Genomic DNA, 22,764 nt, shown 5'->3' with positions numbered 1-22,764 from the left:
TCCCCACAATCAAATAAACCCCATTCGAGCTGATGTATCGAATGGGGGAAATCTCGTGAACTTTTGGGTTATAGATATTATTATCCATCGAGGTTAGTAGGTGAAAGCCGCTATCCTCCATGGCTAATCGTATCTATAACTCCATCTGCTCTTCCATCGGCCTGCTTGTGTCGATTGTAAAGTTCTACGACCACTTTGTCCTACGGGATAGTGTGAGCGTACTCTTTGCATTCGAACCACACGAGCGGAATCCTTTCGGAGACCCACATTAGTTATGATACCAAGAAGAAAAGGTTAAAAGGTTTGTTATGTTCACTCAAAATTTTTAACATAACAACTTAGTGAGTTCAAGACCAAAAATTCAATTTATAGTTGTCATTGGACATTTTGTTGATAAGAAGTGAAGTTATATGATGGGGTCTTAAATTATATTGATATTAGTCCATCATATAGTAGAATTTGAAGCATCTCATATCTTTTTCAAGACCAAAAATTCAATTTATAGTTGTCATTGGACATTTTGTTGATAAGAAGTGAAGTTATATGATGGGGTCTTAAATTATATTGATATTAGTCCATCATATAGTAGAATTTGAAGCATCTCATATCTTTTTTTTTTCTTCTTAGTTGTAATCATCTTGACTTCAAGCCATCAAAGTGGTGCAACTATTTTGAGAAGTTAGTGAAGGCTTATTTCCCACATAACGCTTCTTATTGAAGTAAATTTTTAAGTTTATTTTTTTAGCTTTCTAATTTTTTTCAAACTAATTACACATTTTATTAATTTAGGCTGATTAAGTACAGTCCAAGCTCAATCATAGAAAAATATAAACAAGCCAAATATGAATACATATGTGAAATCTCGACTCGAGCTTAAGCCGAACACAAACTTTTAGTATGACAAAGCTATGTCCAATCCATAGTGTGCTCGACTTGATTGCAGTCCTAAATATGAGCATCATATAGATTCATTTAGTTATGTACCATTCTAGCTAATTTTGATACCACTTTCTTTGTTGATTACTCAAGTAGATGTAACAAAAATCCTAGTTGAGCATTAGCAAGTTTTGACCATAATCTTTAGATATCATAATAGGCTACAACTTTGGCTCTCATATATTTTGATTTCTTTAATACGTGTGAAGATTATTGTAACGTAAAGTCCACCTGTAGTTGTTTTCATTTAATGACAAGTTTTAATACTGATCGTGATGAATAGGAATACAATAATATCTAAATTATTTGCAATAATAATACATGAATTGAGGAAGGAAGGTTAAGGATTTAATGGCTCAATTACATTTAATTGCATCAACATTGCAACATTGCTACATATGTGTTTTTAAATTATGAATATTCTTATTAATTTTATCAGACAAGCAAACTTGAATAAGAAAGTAGGTTACATTATTTTAATAACGTATAAATCTGTCAAGCATTTGAAGATAATTGATATTCTTTTAATTTTTTTGAGGTAAAAAAGAACTTGGAAGATCCTTTAATGAAGGTTTCACACTAAGAACAACTCTTAGATTAAGAGGATGGGTTTTGATAACCCTATGATAATCATCAACGTAGAATACATAACTTCATCATCCCTTCTTTCAATGTTCAAATAGTACAAAGGTAGTCCATGCACTGATTATGGAGCAAAAACAATAAGATATTTTATCTCCCACCTACACCCTTATGTGCTCCAAATAATGTGGCAGTTAGGTTGAGCTAAACTCATAATGAGCCTAATTGTTAGTATATGTAGGGTGCCGTCAAGATACTTTTTGTAGATTCAAGAGAAACCATCGGACTATAATTAAGAGATATGAGCCAAGTCTCTAATTCTCATGGAAAATGAGATCCATACGTACATAAGGCATTCTCTTACATACCAAATTCAATAAAGCCCTACTATTGTGTTTACGCTTCAAAAGAATTTCTTAATATTTTTTGTTCAGAGTATTTTAATTCACCATATATCTTCGAGCAATTATACTTTTTACTAAGCATGGGGAACAAGATATTGCAATCCAGTCGAAGAAGCTAAACTTTGTTTATTGATTGTATAATTTTATTTTTTAATGCTAATCCTTTGTAAGAAATTGTTTGTTTTGTTTGATTTTTAAAATGGCCTAGCATTGCAAAAACTAATAAAAATAGATGTGGAGGGAAAGCCAATAGTTGAATGTATCAAAGTCAACCTTAGCACCACTTCGCCCTCCTTATTTGTGCAAACTATATCTAAAGAAAAGAAAAAGAGAAAAATATTATCCTTTTGGTGGATGCAGTAAAACTTCATCAACAACTGTATGTGACATAAAAGTGGAAGTTCCAATGATTGGCATTATTTAAATTTTATATTTTTCATTATTTTCCTTGAGATTGTCAAAGTTGTGGGTTTAAAAGTTAATATCCTGTGCTATGGTAGAGATGAGAACGCAGTCTCAGAAATAGATTACGGAAAGAACAATGATAATCTCTCCCAACATGAAGGGATGTGCTACACTCTAAAGTCACTGAACATTCCCAAATTCTAAGGCTTGTTATTAATTTAGTTTTGATGTTCATATATTTTGTTTAGATAATTGTACGAATCTATTGGCATAATTTACCTCTTCCTCAAATATGAATTTGAAGAGAAACAGCATTACAACAGTGATTACATCCCCAATTAGTGTATGCACTTTTTCTCGAAATCAACGAACGACTATAAGAAATTAGGAAGAAAAATACACCAAAATTATTTTTATTACAAGATATATGAAAGAAAATAGCAAGATACAATTGGATAATTCAATTCGAGAGAAAGATCCGGCTCTCCCAAATCCCTAGCTTTCGACTAGAGCCCAAATAATCTAATAAATTCTAATTTCAACAAACTCCAAACATAATCCTAAAAGTGTTCTATTGTTAGCCTTAAATAGGATCCCATAATTCCCTCCCAAATCAACTCCCTTTTTCTAAATAACACTCTCTCAAATTTGAATTCAATAGATTTATTTCTCTGATTAATTCCCTCTCAATTATAATTAAAATTTTCCAATTAATATTCTACTAATATAGATTAAGTTTTAACAGACATTAATCAATAAGTTATAAATAAAATAAATAAATTTCTAATCATTCTTAGTAACTTATAATAATATTAGAGACTACTAGTACATAATAATCAACTATGTTATGATTAACTAGACTAAATAATTAACTGACTAATAAATCTATGAGAAAACTTTTATTTTACTACTATTTTAATAAATTTAGAAATAAATAATTATCCCTTGTTTTCTATAATTTCTGATCACTCTAAGTAATCATTTTAATCCTAATTAACACAACTATTTATTTTTAACAAATAAATAAGTATTGAGTAATAAATTGGATAATTACATATCGAATATTAATAAATAACAATCATAACTTACATAGTGATGCACGTAGAAGCCAGTGGTAGATTCTTCATCGAAAATTTGCACTCGGTGCCCTAAGGGCATCTCCAACCGAAAATCCCATTTTTCACTCCAAAATGCAGTGAAACTAAAAAATGGCCTGATTCATCTCCAATCTAACTCCATTTTGTGCCCTTTGCATAAGGTAACCGTCTTTCTCTCTTTCGCGCATTTCTTCAGCAAATTCGGTAGAGACAGAAAAATAACGCAGGTGAACAGATATCGGAAGTTTTGCAGTTCGGCTGGAGCTTGCGAGTGACACCATTCATGAGTTTGGAGTTTGGTTGGAGAAGCCTAACCCGGCTATCTAAGCCCTGCAGCGCTCGGCTGCACCCTAGTCGAAAGCCTGACACGCCCACTTTGAACTTCTCTCCTCCGGTGAAGGTAACATCACCGTCTGCAGGTAAGCTAATCCCTCCTCGGGATCGTGCGAGTAGGTGGTGGTAAGGTGAATGATGATATAGAGAAAGAGAGAAGTCAGATATATGGAAGAGAAGTTCACGGAGGGATACGTCGCGTTAATCTTGACTCCCCCAGATTTAAGAAATTCGCGATTTAGCACAAACAGCGACAAAATGGAATTACACATGACAAAAGAGTTTGAAGAAAATGTTTGACAAGATTTAAGTCAAATACTGACTAAATCCAGGTTAAATCTTACAACCAAACACTTGACGGATAACCTTGACAGATTATACTAGTACAGTTAGCCTTGACGAATTACCCTAGTCCACTAGTCTTTCGAACTAATTGAAATCAACCCTGAACTCCATTAATCATCACAATACCCCATTATACCAAAGTAAACGCTCCATCCAACTAAAAAAGGTTAAGCCAAACGAATTCATCAGCATGCAAAGTTAAGGGCATGGGAACAATCTTAAAAGGAGAGACAGACCTTCCATTTCATCGGCGAGGGCGAAAAGGTATTCTTGAATCTTCTTCTTCTGAAGTTCATCATCGCTGAACTCCATGGAGAGAAAACTATCAGTTCCGCTGCCCAATCGCCGGAGGACCCCCGATCTCAGGTAATCCGGTAACGACAGTCCGTAGAGGCGGGCCGCAGCCTCTGCTTCGGCCATTTCCACAACCCTCTTGCCATTAACTGCACCGCCGGTGATAGGAAGCCGCAGATCGCCGCTCCTTAGCTCGGTTCCATCTAGTATCTTAAGCCCCATCTCGGCCATTTCGCCGTCCCCTTGACTTCTGCAGATCATGAAGTACAGCCGCAAAGGGACAGTTAAGGGTTCATATAATGGTTGAAAGGATACAAATTAGAAATCTCATTATTTTTCTCATTTAAAATTAAAAAAAGTATACAATGAAGAATACTTTATTACCCAGTGAGATTTTGAATATTAATTTAGAGATTTTAATTTGATTTATTTGACCTAAATGTTTCCAAAAAGAGAATTCTTAATTTAGGCTTCTTTTGGGATGATTTTCTTATCTGTGCAGCTATTTAAAAAACAGTAAGAAAGACATTCCAAACAGAACCTTAGTTTAAAGAGAGCTCCTATCCAATTAAAGAGAGTGTTTTAGATTATTTGATCACATGAAATATCGAATTTTCATTGTTATGATTTGGAGAACATATGTATTTGTTCTAACAACCGTTAAAATGGTAGGAATATACTAAAAAAATTTGATTAGAAATTATTATAAATTATTTTTTTATTAGATTTAAATGAGAATGACTCTTACTAAGATAAAATAGAAAAAAAAAAGATTCATATAGTCGATCATACGGGAAATTATTTTGTGCGGAGTCCGAACATAGAGGATATTTCTGATTGTTGTGTACGCACTGCGTACTTACTGCATACAAACTGCATATGTACGGTGTATTTATAGATATACAGTAAATACTAAGCCAATCATTAGTTGCGAGTATTTGCTGAGTATTTAGTGTGTATTTTTTATGTTTTTGCTGAGTATTTAGTAAGTATTGTATATTTGTTTCTTATTATTTGCGTATCTACAAATATGCAATGCGTACGCAGTAATCCGGAAAATCTCCTGCGTTCGATTTGATGTTATTATTGCTGAAGAGTGCTGATCACATATCCAAACTGCTCAATGAATAATTTAATAAATCTTTATTTTTTTACTTAATCAATTGCGAGCTTTTATTGACTAATTGAGGCACCTACTTAATTTCCAGATCCTAATTCATTGCTTGAAACTTCTACATCAAATCTGTAGCTTCTCTTGCTTCAAACTGCCTGCCCCCAAATAAAATCGCCACAGCCAAGGCATTGAAACAGTCATGACATTTTTGTTTACCTTGAACCTAGTCAATCTTGATATTGTAAATAAAAATATAAAAAAATTCATCCAATATCTTTTTATTAAATGTCGAATTTATATATTTGGTGCTTCTATTAATGATATTTTTTTTTCAATATACCGATGCAATGCTCAAATGTTTTTCAAATTCAAGATCATCTAAGCTCTTATTTTAACAAATTTAGGTTTCGTTTGGGACGGCTTTCTTACTGCTTCTTAAAGCAGCTTTTTAGTATAAAAATTAAAATTTTTGAACTAGAAAGCTGCTTTAAGAAGCAAGAAGAAAGTCGTCCCAAACGAAGTCTTATATTCAAACTTAATATCTTAATGATATAAAAAATGTATATATTCGAGTCCAAATGAGTCAAAATCAAGAACCTAAAGTGTAATTAAAAATTTCTTTGTATTAACTGAAGGGACAAATGATGCCAAATCTTGTGTGCTTACAATAAAATCAAGCGTCTCAATAATGGAAATCCAACTAGCTAAGATTACTTAATGTTGATGTCATTAAGACACTTAAATGTTAAAAGAATTATCTGTGTCAAAGTAATTAACATGTGCAATGACCGATGAGACATTTTGAAAATTTAGTTAAATTTATCAAAATGTCAATCTCAAAAACTATGAATAGTCTGTCATTCTTCGCATGAAGAATAGATTGAAGTGAAATATAAATTTGGATAGAGCATAGAGATTTAAGGTCCTCTAAAGCCCTATTTGACAATCAACAATGACGATAGTTGTGAAACCTCTTAAACAAAAAAGCTAATTCTTAAACATTGAAGTGCATTTTGGTGTAATTATTGAAATTTCATTTAAGAAATACTGCAGTTAAGCATGCTCATCCCAGAGAAATCCTGAAATGGGTGACCTCCGTTGAAGTTACACCAACAAGACAAAACTATGAGACTCATATGCTAAAGCGGACATTATCTCGATAGTTAAAAGGTTGTGCTGTTACAAATGGTATCAAAGCAATAAACTAGCAAAAAGATGGGAACTAAATGCTATAGAAGACGTGTTATATAGCGGGAGTCATCACTTGAACTTGTAGGAGTCACCTCTAGAATCCTATCTATCTGGTGGATAATTCTGTGATAAGATACAGATGAGGATGTCAGTTACTTAAGTGAATGAGATTGTGAAAACTCTTAAGTAAAAGAATCTAAACTCTTAAACATTAAGACGTCTTTTGGTGTAATGGTTGGAATTTAATTTAAAAAACTATCCAGGTAAGCATACTCATCCGGGAGAAATTAATAGCGGGAAAAGATGGGAACTTGTAGGGGTCACCTCTAGAATCCTATCTATCTGGTGGATAATTTTGGGATAAGACACAAATGAGAACGTCAGTTACTTAAGTGAAGGAGATTGTGAAAACCCTTAAGTAAAAGAATCTAAACTCTTAAACATTAAGACATCTTTTGGTGTAATGGTTGGAATTTAATTTAAGAAACTCTCCAGTTAAGCATACTCATCCTGGAGAAATTCTAGATGGGTGAACTTTTGGGAAGTTACATTAACAGGACAAAACCGTAAGGCATTTAAGCCAAAGCAGACAATAACTCGATAATTAAGAGTTTGGATTGTTATTACAATAGCTGCTGACAATCATCATTGCTCAATTTTTTATGCATGATCATCATCTTTAGATCACTGTCTTCTGATCATCTTCATCTAATTGCTATATCTTGACCATAATCATTCAACCTTCTTCATCAAACTACCTTCATCACCCTCCACTACTTTTATAAGAGACCAAGCAAGTGTTTCCAACTTTGTAATCCCATTTTTTCTAATTGAGGAAAATAACCTCCTTATGTAATCCTATTTATATAGAGTGAATCATTTCAACTAGGCCAAGCCCAATAGTCTTTTTTTCCCCTTAGATTTTTAACATAAAAATTATGGTGTCTCCTTTAACTTTTATTTTATCTATATTGTGATGGATCTTCATACAAATCTAAAAAAGTAAAATCTCTTTCTACTATCATGAATAATCTAGCTCACAATGATTTAATATCATATGTAAGAAATACTCTCACTATACTATAAACATTTCTCCAATAGCTGATAGTCAATCTCTTAATCAAGACAACATGCTCCAATTGGTTAAGGACAATATAACAACTCAAACTCTTAACAAACTAGATATTGTCTGCTTTGGCTTAAGAGCCTCATGATTATCCTATTTGTGTAACTTCCAAGTAGATTACATATCCCATAATTCTTCGGGAAGAGCACACTTAAATATGAATTTTTTTATTGAAACTCCAGCCATTACACCAAAAGACGTCTTGATGTTTAAGAGTTTAGCTTCTTATGCTTTAGGGGTTTGACAGCCAATCAGGCTTCACTTTAAAGGAGTGTATGTGTACGAGGAGAAGCATCAATCTCAAAGCTTTCAACTCTTAGTGGAGGTTGAACAATAAAGAGCGCCATCACATTACAAGAAGTTTTTCCACCATAAAATTAATAGCAACTCAGGGCTAACCAATTCCATGTAGCCTATGTAATGGCCCCTCATCATCTTGCCATATTTTCTCCTCCATCTTAGCCTCATTAGAATCTCTCAAACACTACCAGTTCAACTCATTTTTCTTGTGCAATATAGCCAACCCGCAACCTTCCAACAACTTAGGTGGACTTGAATCAACCCTTTCTTAGTGATACCCCTTGTGATATCATAAGTTATAAACTATAATGCTTTATTCAAGAAAATTCCCTTTGAGAGATGCATATAAACTTGCTTCTCATTACATTTTTCCAAAAAAAAAAAAAAAAAATCCTAACAAATCTTGTAAGAGTCATCTGATTGCACCTTATTAAATATACATAGCAAACATTTTAATGGAGATCTAGAATTTTAAATACCTCAAGTGATCAAAAGCACTTAAAAACTCAAATGGAAAAAATAAATCTCAATATTATTACTTTGAGAGAAATGCCATTACAATTCTCTAACCAACTCAACTAGATTTGGAATATCTACCATCAACACCATAAAATTTTGATTGATACATATAGTTTAGTGAATATTTTATCTATAAAAGCCTCAATGAAACTTAGATTAACTTACACTTAAAGGTCAAGTTCCCTAAACTAAGGGATGCCAAAGAAATAAGAGGTGATCAATTTCTATTAGGGCAAGTGCAAATGTGGTATCCACTCTAAACCCTAAAAAAGCACAACTATAATGAAGTTTATATAGGAAGCTAATAGTGTATGTAGTCCTCACTATATTGGCTCCATGAGAGGAAGTGCTTGATATAGCATACACTCAATTTAAGTATCTCAGAAGGCAGAAGTCTTAAAAGATATAAGTTCTTTTCTAAAAATCTTAAAAGATACAAGTCTTAGAAGATATATGTAATTCAATTATCTAAAAAATCTCATAAGGTACAAGCTATCTTTTCTTATTCAAGAATATATAGTTATCTTTTTTATAACTTTGTTTGCTTATTCAAAAATCTCAGAAGACATAAGCCTAAAAAATATATTTTTTTAAAAAATAAAAGAGATCAAATTCACTATGTGCATTCATGTGCCTATCGCTCATCAGCATCATCAGTGACGGCTAGTTGGTCCAACCTTGTCGCAACATATTTTTGGGCTCAAATATGTCTATTATAGAGTGTTTGTAATGATTTTAGAACTATTTTTTGATATATGGACTCAATTTAATCACTTTTCGAGCTTAACGAGGTCTCTGTAATCAATTTCAAGTAATTTGAAGAGTTTATAGTAAATTATTTTGATAACTTCTACTCCAATCGATACACCAATTTTAGTACATGGCAAAATTATAATTTAGAATATTTTATTAGTTCACAATCTCGAGGGGACATAGATGTCGACATTCAGGGAGTGGTCGTGTCTCTTAACTTTTCTAAAGTTGCAATTTTATGCTAAAATTTTTTAGAATTCTATTTATATTTAGAAGATTGAAATTTTAATATCCTGAGATATGAGGCAAATGATATAGCATCAAAAATATATTGTTTAGATATTGATGCAATGTTCAAATTGTAAACTTCAAAATTAAATTCACGAATATCCAAACTTTAACTTTAATAAAGTTATAGTCAAGCTGAGTATCTTGGTTAATGAATCAAATAACACCGAAATTATTTCTTACATGGTAGAAACAATTGATTCACCATTGGACAAGAGCTACATGTCTTTATGTGTGGCTAGGGAGAGATAGTGTGGAACCCCTTAAATAAAAAGAAGCTAAACTCTTAAACATCAACATGCCTTTTGATATAATGGATAGCATTTCATTGAGAAACTTTAAGGTTAAACGCGCTCGTGCAAGTGCAATCCTTCGATGGGTGACCTCTTGAGAAGTTATATCAATAGGACAAAACGATGAAGCCATCAAGCCAAAGTAGACATACAATATCTCAATAGTTAAGAATTTGGTTGTTATAGATAGTGCAACTCAAGATACTTATAGATTTGAGAGAAGAATATTGAATGATGGGTGTGGGCTCCGAAAATTCGTCCCCGGCCTCCGCTCGCTTTTCTTATTCGGCGAGAGAGTTTTAACGAACTAAGTTCCGGGGTAAATTTTGGAAGGCAGATGGGTTTGTAGATAAGACACTACCCAGAGATTTCGCCCTCATTTTGCGAGGACTTTATGATCTGAGTTCTGGTTTCCTATAGGCGCAAGCCCCTATAGTTAATTACCCCTCCCGATCACGAGAGAGAACTTTCGATTAAGGCTAGTCATCAATCAGATACGTAGATAATACGTGGTATCTAGCTATAGTACCAGCACGGGTTTAGATTTGGAAATGTTTGAATGTTTGAAAATTTTGATATTTAAAATAGAAATTTCACCATCTTGCACTTAAAGAGGTTGGTGGGAGAATGGATGATAGACCCGATCAAGATCCCATGGTTCCGTCATCCCGAGCCATCGTGGTCCCTGGTCTACTTAGTCAGAGGAGGTAGTCGACCCAACCTGACAGGATCCTTGTCGGCAGCCATGGGTTGCTTCGTCCAAAGGAACCTTATAGACCGGGGTTGGATATTTGTCTAAGGGAACAAATTTGAATCCACCTTAGCTTGCAGAGAGCTTTGTGCCCTATCGATCATATCCTATTGATTCATATCTCAAGGATTTAACGCCATTAAGGAGCGTATTGGCTCTGGCCATAACCGCTATCTGTGGTGCCATTTGGCGGCAAAACCACTCGGTTCAGAGGGCCCCAGGTCATAACCGTTTACCTGCAGTGCCATTTAGCGGCGAAACTGCCGGTTAGAGGACACGTACCACGCCCTTACTGGCAAGAGATTGTTTGAGAATGGATCCTAGTAATATTTTCGACTAGGCATCTAGCTCTTTTGTGAGCTGAGCAAATTTATTAAATAAAATATATATTCTAAATTTCAGGGATGTTCCGGACGCAATGACGATGTCCGTTCATCAATCAAACGTCATCTGGGCATCTTCGAGGCCTCATTTCTGTTGTAGCGCAGACCTTTATATTATATTTGCATCGTCTAGAAATTCACCACCCTCTTGGATAATACAAATTTATCAAACAAAATATATTTTTTGAATGTCAACGACGTTCCGGACGCAATGGCGCTGTCCGTTAGTCGATCGGACGTCATTTGAGCATGGCGCTGTCCGTTAGTCGATCGGACGTCGTTTGAGCATTTTCGAGAGCTCGTTTCCATCGTAGCGCAGGCCTTTATATCATTTTTTTTTTTGAATTATCTAGGAATTCACGACACTATTGATGACCTTTGCAACAAATGGAGATCCAAATAGCGTTTCAATCATCTTTCTAGCGGTGGATCTTAATCTTTTATAATCATTAGGATTCTTCTTATCAGCAAATGCATGAGAGTTGAGGAGTAGAAAATACCCATCTTCCTCTAGGCCCGCTGAGAGATTCCAAAATATATGCAATGACTTTTTTTTTTTTACATCATAGTTGTGGAATCACAAACCCACATTTTCAGATCAAATTCCTTTGTCATTTCATCTTCATGTTGTAGGAGAGTTGTTCTTCCAATACCCCCATGGCCTACTACAGATGGAAGAGAAATGTTTATGTACAAATCAACTCCATTAATAGAAGCTTGATGTTCCCCATTTGATTGCTTCTTCCACCAGTGTATAATAAAATTCAATACAATCCATATTCAAGCTGAATTCTCTTTATCAAATCTAAGATTCATGGGCTTGTTTTAGGGGTCAACAATGGGCTAATCATAGGAGGACTTACTAGTTGGTAGGCTCATTGGCATGGTGGAGACAAGTTAGATATCTAATTGACTCATATGTACCTTGTCATGACAAATTATTAAAAATATATCCTAAAATCCTCTAAAAATCCAATAGCCATTGACTAAAAAGTTTATGGATGTTGAGGCAGTTTGAGAAGGCTTCGTTTCGGACGATTTTCTTACTAATTCTAAAGCAGTTTTTAGTACAAAAAAATTTTAAACTAGAAATTTTTTGTACTAGAAAATTGCTTTAGAAAGAATTAAGAAAGCTGTCTCAAACAAAGCCAAAGTGAAAGAGTGAGATGTTGCTGGAGGAGAGAAGTTGAACTGGCTGGGCAATGCTAATAGAAACACCAACAATGAGTTGTCAGTGATAGAGCCAACAAGTGCAATTAATTAGGCCAGGAAAAACCTTCCAACAGGGTTATTGGAGTAGTTGTTGGTTAAGGCTAGGGGGTTGACGGTTGTTGTTGAGATGTTAGCACCGGTGGAGAGGTTATAACATGAGTATCACGCCGAAGGAAACCATTGTCATAAGAGGTTTGCTTGGCATGTAAGAGGACAAGTGTTGGAAATCAAAATAACAGCAATGCCCTAAAAACTCACAAAATAAGTTTTAACAATTTATCTACTCTAAACTTCTCATTAGCTCCTCAAACGCATAGCAATCAGTGCAGTCGTATCAAAATTTATCAGATCCACCAAAACCACCCATCCCGGCCTCAAGAACGACATCAACTCCCCAAATGCATCCTTTCCCCAATCCACTTCCTCCCCCTCACCCACACTCGCAAAGTCATTAACTTTGTTAAAATGTTCAAGATCATCCCCTTCGATCAGGACGCAAAACCAGCATGATCCCTCCATTCCCCATGATCAAATCATTTGGGTCAAAAAGTATTTGCTGTCTTTGATTCCTATATATATAATATAGTTTTTTTTATTTTTTCTAGTACAAATTTGAAAAAAAAAAATTAAAACTGCCTATGTCGGTCTCAAGCCTGGATGTAAAAAATTGAGAAAAATTTAAAAAAATTAATTTAGCACCCCCTCCCAAAATACATTTTTTGGCTTCGCCACAGGATGTTAACTAGCAAATGAGGTGACGTTTGGAGGGTAAGGGCATTAGTTAGTAACTTTTCAACGGTTATTCAAGGAGGAATCCATCGATTGAGGAGCTGCAAGTCTAGGCATAGAATAAAAAGTTTCTATTATGGTAGATGTAGTGAAAATAGTCGATTGATCTGGAAAAAACTATTGATTTGCGATGTTAGATTTAGAAACTGACAAGGATGATTTTAGGCTGAGCTTCTGGGATTGATTAGGCTAATAGGTTTATCCATGTGGTGGTGGTCGAGGGTGCCAGTATAGCATGATAGATGCATGTGACCTAGAGTAGTTGAAAAAAATTATGAGTTATAATATATAAACCTTGAAAGAAAAATTTTACAAGGCCTAGCATAATTCAAATATCTTCCATTAGCGTTATATATGAGTTACAAAGGGTCACCCTTCATCAAATTTGGAGAAAATATTAATGCAAAGTAAGTGAAGATGAGTTGTGCCTAATATTCGTAGTGTTGATGATGCATTAAGTTGAGTACTATAAAAATCCTCTTTTAAAAGGAGAAAGTGGCATGACTCAAAAGTTGTGGATAAAGTAATGCTCTAAGTCTAGGTAGTCGTTAAGGATAGCCGAGATCATCCTCCTCATATAGGTAAGGGAGATATAACATTTGGGCAATGAGCAATGTGGTCATAAAAGTCAAGGTTGCCATTGAGAATGGCAAGGAAGATTCTCCTATTTGAGGTGAAAGTGTCAAGACCTAAAAGCAACAAAGAAATCAAGACAAGGAGATGGACATAACCAAAAAAATTATTCATATTAGTTATTCTATAGATGGATATGACATTAGTTAAAGTTGATGGATAAGGTGATATAAATAACATTGCTGAGATGATTGAGGATAGTCAAGATGATACTCCTATAAGTGGAGATAATTCAATCGAAAGATGATGAGTGAGACAAAATATAAGGATCCTAAAATATATTGAAAAAGTAATTAGTGTAAACCTCCTTTTAGATGTATAGATGACATGACTTGAAATATTGGGTGAGTTGGCGTAAGAAAATTGTAGATGCTACTAAGAGAAATTCAATTTTTTTTTTTTCTAGTGCTGGAGTTAGTATTAACCAAAGGTGATGGACAATGCTACACATGAAGGTTAAAGAGGTGATAAGGACATTCATGATTATCCTCCTTCAAGAGCTGAAGATCAAGTGACAAATGAAGAACATTGTATCGAGGATGATTGGATCAATTGAAAGGCAGTGCAAGAAAATCATCGAGGTAGTTGAAAGTAGTTAGCACGGTCCTTCTAAAGATAGAGAAAGTCTATATCTACGAACACAAGTTGTTTTGCTAGTTTGCACCCCCATGATAATTACGAAAGTGGATGGTAGTCGCTATCACCCCTAACCTCTTCACGTGCAAGCGACATGCAAGAGGACATAAGGAAATAAATCATCGGTGTGATTCGATCGATTCAACTGGTTTAATAGATTTTTGTGTTTAGATTGAGATGTTTTTTAAGTCAATGTTAACTTTGAATGACTTCGAATTTATTCATTTTTCAAATAAATTTTCTTTTATTGTCTCATGATAACGGCGAGAGCTACATAGTTCACTTACATGACTATACATCTATTTATGCATTTCAATAGATACGCACAACTGAGAATGTTATACATACAATAATTTCTCCTCTCTCTCTCTTAACACACGCAATGACTCTCAGTCTCTCATACATTCGTATATTCCACCGCTGAATTTCTATTTGGAAGAGCTCACATATATTTTCTAATTAATTTATGAATTCAGTTGATAATGAATTACATATATAAAAAAAAAAATCATACTTGCAAACATACATTCCTTCATAAATGAAATAATGTACGTACATTTCAAATTAATTTCAAGTTAGGTGAACTCCATTCATATTTGACTTAATCCAAATTTGAATCAAATCAAACCTAATTCTTTAAGTTCCTTTTGAAAAGAGCTCAATCCAAGTAAAAAAAAAATGATAAAATAATTGAGCTAAGGCAATGATCTTCGAGTCAATATCTCAACTTTAGAATAGCTATGCCAATTTCTTCCTTCAACTAACCGCTGCTCATCTTTTTTTTTTTTTTTCCTTTTTGGTGGTTGGAAAGTTCTGTAGAAACCAACTGTTATGACTTATCACCAACTTTATAATCCGGCACTACTTTTCTAGAAACCAAATTTGATTCAAATACAATTTTTTTAACTGAGATTTTATTTTCAATCATTTTAAATTTGAAATTAAATCAAATTTCTTTAAAAAAAAATTGTTGAGTTTAAAAAACATTAATATATAATTACATCCAATCAAATTTAAAAAATTTCATTATTTTCAAAATATAGTTTTTAATTTCAAGCAACCAAGGTTAACCTTTAAGGTTTATTTGAGACCGTTCTTTTTACTATTTTTTAAAGTATTTTTTTAATACAAATATTTATTACACAAAAATATTTTGTACTAAAAACTGCTTAAAAAACAATAAGAAAATAGACTAAGGCTTCGTTTGGGACGGCTTTTTTATTGCTTTCTAAACCAGAATTTTAGTACAAATTTTTTATTTTTGTATTAAAACTCCGTTTTAGAAAGCAGTAAAAAAGCCGTCCCAAACGAAGCCTAAGGCTACATTTGGGACGGCTTTCTTAAAAGCAGGTTTTTAGTATAATTTTTTTTTTATTTAAGAAATTTTCTACTAAAAGTTGCTTTAGAAAGCAATTAAAAAGTCTTATTACTTTCTAAAACAGCTTCTTAATACAAAAATTTCTATCTTTAAAATATTTGTACTAAAAAATCATTTTAAAAAGTAATAAAAAAGATATCCCAAATGAAGCCTAGAGTCTTCATTTGAGATAGATCTTTTACTGCTTTGTAAAATTGCTATAAAGAAATTAACTTTTTTTAATTTGTTGTAGAAAATAAATTTTTTTTTTTGAAATTAACAAAAAATAGTGACATAACATAAATTACTATTAATATCTAAAAAGCAAAGCAGTAAAAGCCCCAAATGAAGCCTAAATAGATCCAAAAACCTACTTGGTTACTTGCTGTTAACACATTCTCTCTCTCTCTCTCTCTCTCTCTCTATTCTTGTCTTGTTTATACTCCTTCTAGACGTGCAATAAAAGATAGTGAACTCTTTAGACAGTTTATGCTATCTTTTTTTATCATAATCTATAAAATGATTTATTAATTCTGTATTGTGCTTCACATTTTTTTCTATTGTCTTACTCTTACTTAATACTACAATTTTTTTTATTTTAATAAATATACATTATAATAACGTATCAAATGTATTTCCATATTCTATAATTTTATATTATAGTGCTTGAATACATTGCATGATAGATTGAAGGGCTATTGCTTGAATGGCGTTGCTACTTAGGGCATCTCCAACCAAAAATCTCATTTTTCACTCCAAAATGAAGTGAAACCAAAAAGTGTCGTGATTCATCTCCAATCGAACGTCATTTTGCCCCCTAACCGTCGCCTATCTTCTTTCGCACCTTTCTTCCGCAAGTTTGGTAGAGACCAAAAAATGGCGCAGATGAACAGTGCGACGCCAATATTGACGTCGCACTGTTCATCCGCGATCAAATGGTGGAGGAAAAGACGTTCGGTTGCGACGTTTGAGGGCCTCCATTCGGTTGTTTACCGAACGGTTGCAGATGGTCTTAGCCATATAATTTAGTAAGATATTGGTCCATCAATAATGTTCGTCAATCAGGAGTTGTACGAGTTCAAATAGAGGAGTTAGAAAATTGCTAATCTATAATAACGATCCAACTTGTGCTATTCCCTAAGGTAGAGCTAATTAAACAGCAGACAGTGAGATCTGCTAATGCAAATAGCCAAAAAGATCCGCCAATGAAAGGGAACAATGCACACAAAACAGAAATGTAAATCGTCTAAAATCCTTGCAACTGAAAACACTTCCCAGCGTATATTACAAGGAAAATAACTATAAAGGGCACTAGAAGGAAAAAAAATAGACTTTAAGGGGTGGAGGAGTTTGCATGTGGGAGCGATTATGTGAAGAATTTTTTGAAGTAATTTATCTTAGGTGATTTTGGGTTCCTAATTGCTGCTAAGAAATTAGGGGGGAGTCTGATTCACCTCTCGAATAGTGAATCATTTGTTTCTTGTGTTTCTTTTATTAAAGATTGTTATTTTAGCTTTATTAATGTTGTTCCCGTATACCATTATTATTTTCTCTTGATTTTTATGGTCATTCTTCCCTGTTTGATGCTGATTTCACTCTAATGGCTGTTTTGGGTGTTGATTTGTTCTCCAAAACATAACAACTTGATATCAAGCCTTATATTCAGAGGTTTGTTCCGGTATTCTTTGATGACATTCTTATCTATAGCAAGTCGAAGGAGGAGCACTTGGGGATGGTGTTGGGAAATTTGAAGGAGCACCAACTATACGCCAATTTAAAGAAGTGTTCTTTTGCACAACATAGGGTGAAGTACTAAGGGGATTCTTGGGACTCACAATATATTATAGAAAGTATGTGAAGAGATACAGCTATATAGCCTGGTCATTGATAAAGCAATCGAAGAAAGACAATTTCAGATGGGGAGAGGCAGTCACTCAAGCATTTGAGCAGCTGAAGAAATCAATGACTAGTGTCCTTGTGTTAACACTACTAGATTTTAGTTAGTAGTTTATAGTGGAGATTAATGCATCATGCTATGGGTTGGGAGCAGTTCTCATGCAATGGCAGAGGCCTATAGCTTATTTCAGTCAAGTGTTGACTGCTAGGGCTAGACTGAAATCAATATATGAAAGCAAACTTATGGTGATTGTGTTAGCAATTCAGAAGTAGCGAACATACCTATTGAGCAGCATTTCATAGTCCGAACCGATCATAGGAGTTTGAAATTCTTACTAGAGTAAAGGATGATGACATAGGAGCATTAGCGGTAGCTTTCCAAGTTGTTGGGGTATGACTTTGAGATCCAATACATGCCAAGGTTAAAAAAAATAAGCGATAGATGCTCTCTCAAGACACAATTGTTGACATTGTTTTTCTCCAAACCTTGAGTCAAAGGGGTTGACCTGGTCAAATTGACCAGGACAGGCCCCAAGACCCTTACCAATCAATTCAGTGGGTCGAACCAAGCCTGTGGACCCCAGATCCAGGCCCTGGGTCAACCTGGTTGACCCAAATTGACCCATGCCCTTTCCACTTGGTTTCAAATCAAATCCATTGCCTCCTAGGCTTAACCCCCTTGTCCCTTGGACTTAGTTGACCAGGTTGACCAAGTCAACCATTGAATTGGTCAACCCAAGTCATAATTAGGTCCATTTGACTTATTTAGGTCCATTTAGACCCTATTTAATGCATTCAATCTTTCCAAATCATGCCTTGAGCCAAATCCCGACCAAATCAACTTGATTTACCTCCTAATTCACCCTAGGAATGATCCTAGCCATCCATGATAGGCTTGAGACTATAAATAGGGTGTTTAGGGTTTGTGCTAGGCGGGCTTTATGCATTCTCTCTCTTTCTAAGAGCCCCCAACCCGATTCTTCTCGTGTGTGAGCTCTCCCCATCCCCTGACACTTTTCCAAGTCAAGACCTCGCCTCCAGCCAACCGAAGCCAAATCTGTTCCAAGGCATTTTCCCGTTGATTGGAGGTGTTTCAAAGCTCTAGGTCAACTAAAGAATTGTGCGTGGACAATCAACGAGTACAACAAGATCAAGATCTTCTGAATCCACCGTGTGGATTAGGTAAAATCTCAAACCTTAGATTAGAACACCTAGATTTAAATAGCTCTTCATACACTGCATTTTAAACGCAATTTTTGTTCCCCATTGATGCTCTTCATTTACTTACGTTCAAAATTTCATTTCGTTTGATTCAACCGATCGTACAAACGGGACGATTATCCTATTCTAGGGCAAGGTTTACGTAAGTTGTTGCTTACGTAAAATCAGATCCGTTGATCTCATGATCAACGGATCTGATTCAGTCATTCCGCATCATTTCCACACCCCGGATCTGGGGTCGTGTTCGATCATTCGGTTCAGCGTGATCTGAGCCGCTAGATTGGAATGGCGAATGATTTGACTGTCAGCACTCACTGCTGACTATGTTAAGTAAAATGCATCAGTCTCGCTGCCCTCTCAATCATCGGGTAATGATTGGCGGCGGCACCAATTCATTGGGTAATGATTGGCGGCGATTATTATCTTATTATTATTACTATTATTTTAAATTATAATTTTATTTAAAAAATATTTATTTCACCAACTATATGCCAATTTGAAGAGGTGCTCTTTTGCACAACATAGGGTGAAGTACTAAGGGGATTCTTGGGACTCGCAAGATATTACAGGAAGTATGTGAAGACATACAGCTATATAGCCTGGTCATTGATAGAGCAATCGAAGAAAGACAATTTCAGATTGGGAGATGCAGCCATTCAAGCATTTGAGCAGCTGAAGAAAGCCATGACTAGTGTCCCTATGTTAACACTACTAGATTTTAGTTAGTCGTTTATAGTGGAGATTGATGCATCAGGCTATCGGTAGGGAGCAGTTCTCATGCAATGGCAGAGGCCTATAGCTTATTTCAGTCAAGTGTTGACTGCTAGGGCTAGACTGAAATCAATATATGAAAACGAGCTTATAATGATTGTGTTAGCAATTCAGAAGTAGTGAACATACCTATTGGGGTGGCACTTCATAGTCCTGACCGATCAGAGGAGTTTGAAATTCTTACTGGAGTAAAGGATGATGACATAGGAGCTTTAACTGTAGCTTTCCAAGTTGTTGGGGTATGACTTCAAGATCCAATACAAGCCAAGGCTAAAAAATAAGCGGCAGATGCTCTCTCCAGACACAGTTATTGACCTTGTTTTTCTCTAAACCTTGGGTCCAAGGGGTTGAACTGGTCAAATTGACTAGGACAGGCCCCAAGACCCCTCCAATTAAATTCAGTGGGTCGAACCAAGCCTGTGGACCCCAAATCTAGGCCCTAGGTCAACCTGGTTGACCAAGTCAACCCATGTTTGATTGTGATTCTAGTGGTGATGGACGGATTGAGCAAATATGCTCATTTCATTCCCCTACGCCACCTATACTTCGGGGTGTCAATGACATCTGCTTTCATTAAAGAGGTGGTCTGTTTGCATGACATACTGAGTCCATAATGCTTGATCGGGACAATGTCTATTTGAGCCATTTTTTGAGGGAGTGGGACTTATTCAAGATGTAGGAGATTATCCTGAGCGGAGTATCGCTTACCACCCCTAGACAGATGTCCAAATGGAGGTGTTAAATCACAATGTGGAGACTTATTTCTGTTGCGTATCAGATACTCCAAAAATGTGGGCCAAATGACTAGCCTGGTAGAGTACTGGCATATAACATTTTATATCATAAAGCAACCAAGATAATACCATTTAAAATTCTATATGGGAGAGACCCGTCTCATTTGCTACATTAAGAGCATGACAAGACACTAATATCGTCAGTGGAGCAATACTTGGGAGAAAGGGACCAAATCTTGGCAAAATTGAAGGGACGTCTACTGCCAACACATTAAATTATAAAGAAACAAACAGTGGATACAAGAGGGATATGCAATTTGAGATTGGAGATAGAATTTATCTGAAGATATGGCCTTACAGACAAATGACTCTAGCTTGACGGAGGAATGAGAAACTTTCCCCCCGATACTTTGGGCCCTACAAGGTCGTGGAGCACAATGGCGCGGTCGCCTATAGCCTATAGCCTATAGTTGCGACCAACTTCAACCATCCATCTAGCATTTCATGTGACACAGCTAAGACGAGCCATTGGAAATCATACACTTGAGCCCGCACTACCGGCTACATTGTTAGAAGATATGAATGTAATATTAGAATCACTAGAGGTGCAAGAGGTGCGCTAAGGAGACAAGGGGATCAGGGAAGTGCTAATCAAGTAAAAGAATTTATCAGAGTATAAAACGACATGTTAAGCCTACAACACTATCCAATGCAGTTTCCTTCTTTCCACCTTGAGGACAATATGACTTTTTGGGAGGGGAGTATTGATACGGTTGTGGGCCCCACCCTTGGGTGGCATCTAGGCGGAATTCTTGGAGCCAAAAGGCTCCTATTTTGTATGTCCCAACACCTCATTTCAGAACTATAAGAGCAAAACATTTAAGGTCAGATCATTGAATAAAATGTGAGGTACATTTATTGTGGAAAAATTTTAAGAGAAAATCATTAGAGGAAATATGAGGTGCATTTACGGTGGGTTAGGGTTGATTTTATGGGAAAATGTTTATATGTGGGAGGGATTATGTGAAGGCTTTTTTTAAGTATTTTTTCTTGGGTGATTTTTCGTTGATAGGAAATTGGGGGAGATCATATTCTCCTCTTGAACATTGAATCAATTATATCTTATATTTCTTTGATTGAAGAAATTAGGTCATCAGAAGGGTCATCAGAAGGGTCATCAGAAGGGCACAGTTTTATGTGGCCAAACCATCTAAGGCGGCTCTCTTTAATCATATCTTCCACTTGAACTACTTCAACTTTTTTCACATATATGCTCATTTCTTATCCTGTTTTTGATAGTAAAGTCATTCATCCACACGAACATCCTCATATCTACAACAATTAACACTTAATATTATGCCTCTCTTTAATGAACAACTACACAATTAAAGTTCTAGAAGTCCTATCTTCCCCTTAGTTGGTGACAGTTAAATGATGTTAGTCGGGCATTTGCACTATGCGACGATGGTTGAACTAAAACATTTAAATGGTGGTGGTCGAGTAATGGTTGACAGGAGATTACAATTGAATGTCAACGGGCAAGAAATGATAATTAGGTGACAATCAATGAGGTACAATAGTTTGGTGATGGTGGCTTGACAACAATTGTTGATGAATAGTTGTTGGATGACAATGATTGGTGCTGATGATCTTTTGTGTTGAGCGTGGAACATTGCTCTATAGCTCTTCAAACCTATAGGCTATCTCCAAACATTGCTCGAACTCCCCTTTATCTAAAGAATACGAGTCTATCTATAATTGTTAGGGTGACACCTTGATAACCTTAGTCAAAATCTTAAAACACTTTATCAGATATCTCATATTGATTATTTTATTCTTAACTCATTATTTGAGCATTTTATGTCCCTTAATGACTTGACAATTAAGTGATCTAAGGCTCATTGGATTCCTTTTATTGAGATGCTTATTTTAACTATAAACACGTAATATTTGAAGATTGTTTAGTTTTGTTCCTGCATACCATTGTTATGTTCTATTGATTTTGGTGAATGCTCTTCGCAATTTGATGCTGATTTCACTCTAGTGATTATTTTGGGTGCTAATTTGATCTCCAAAACATAAACATATTGATCTCCTCTGAATTGATTTAGTTCACGATAAGTTTGCATAAATAAATTTTTTGGATAATTTTAAATTTAAATTTGGCAATTTCTAATTAAAAACAATACATCAATATCCATGGTTGATCATATGTATTTCTAACAACATACAAAATATATTTTATTTTTAAAATAAGGTCAATATTATACATAATAATACTGAGTCAAATAAATATAATATTAAAAAATTCACTTAATTATATTTCTTATTTGATAGTGTATATAATTTAAAAAAATAAATTTATTTATTATTTTTCTTCTCATCATATACGAATTTAGGG

General features: G+C 34.9%; 1 protein-coding gene across 1 annotated transcript in view; it reads right to left on the bottom strand.

Moving 5' to 3' along the window:
• The window catches only part of LOC110103687, a 33,770-nt gene extending 29,085 nt beyond the window's left edge, over positions 1-4,685 (bottom strand). Inside the window, exon 1 of the mRNA XM_020832494.2 lies at positions 4,339-4,685. Coding sequence (XP_020688153.1) covers positions 4,339-4,657 — 319 coding nt within the window. The 5' untranslated portion in view covers positions 4,658-4,685. The remainder of the gene's footprint in view (positions 1-4,338) is intronic.
• Positions 4,686-22,764: the final 18,079 nt, after the last annotated feature.

Source organism: Dendrobium catenatum, unplaced genomic scaffold, assembly GCF_001605985.2.
Source record: "Dendrobium catenatum unplaced genomic scaffold, ASM160598v2 fragScaff_scaffold_156, whole genome shotgun sequence".
Lineage (NCBI taxonomy): Eukaryota > Viridiplantae > Streptophyta > Magnoliopsida > Asparagales > Orchidaceae > Dendrobium > Dendrobium catenatum.
This window is presented reverse-complemented; position numbering and strand designations above follow the sequence as displayed.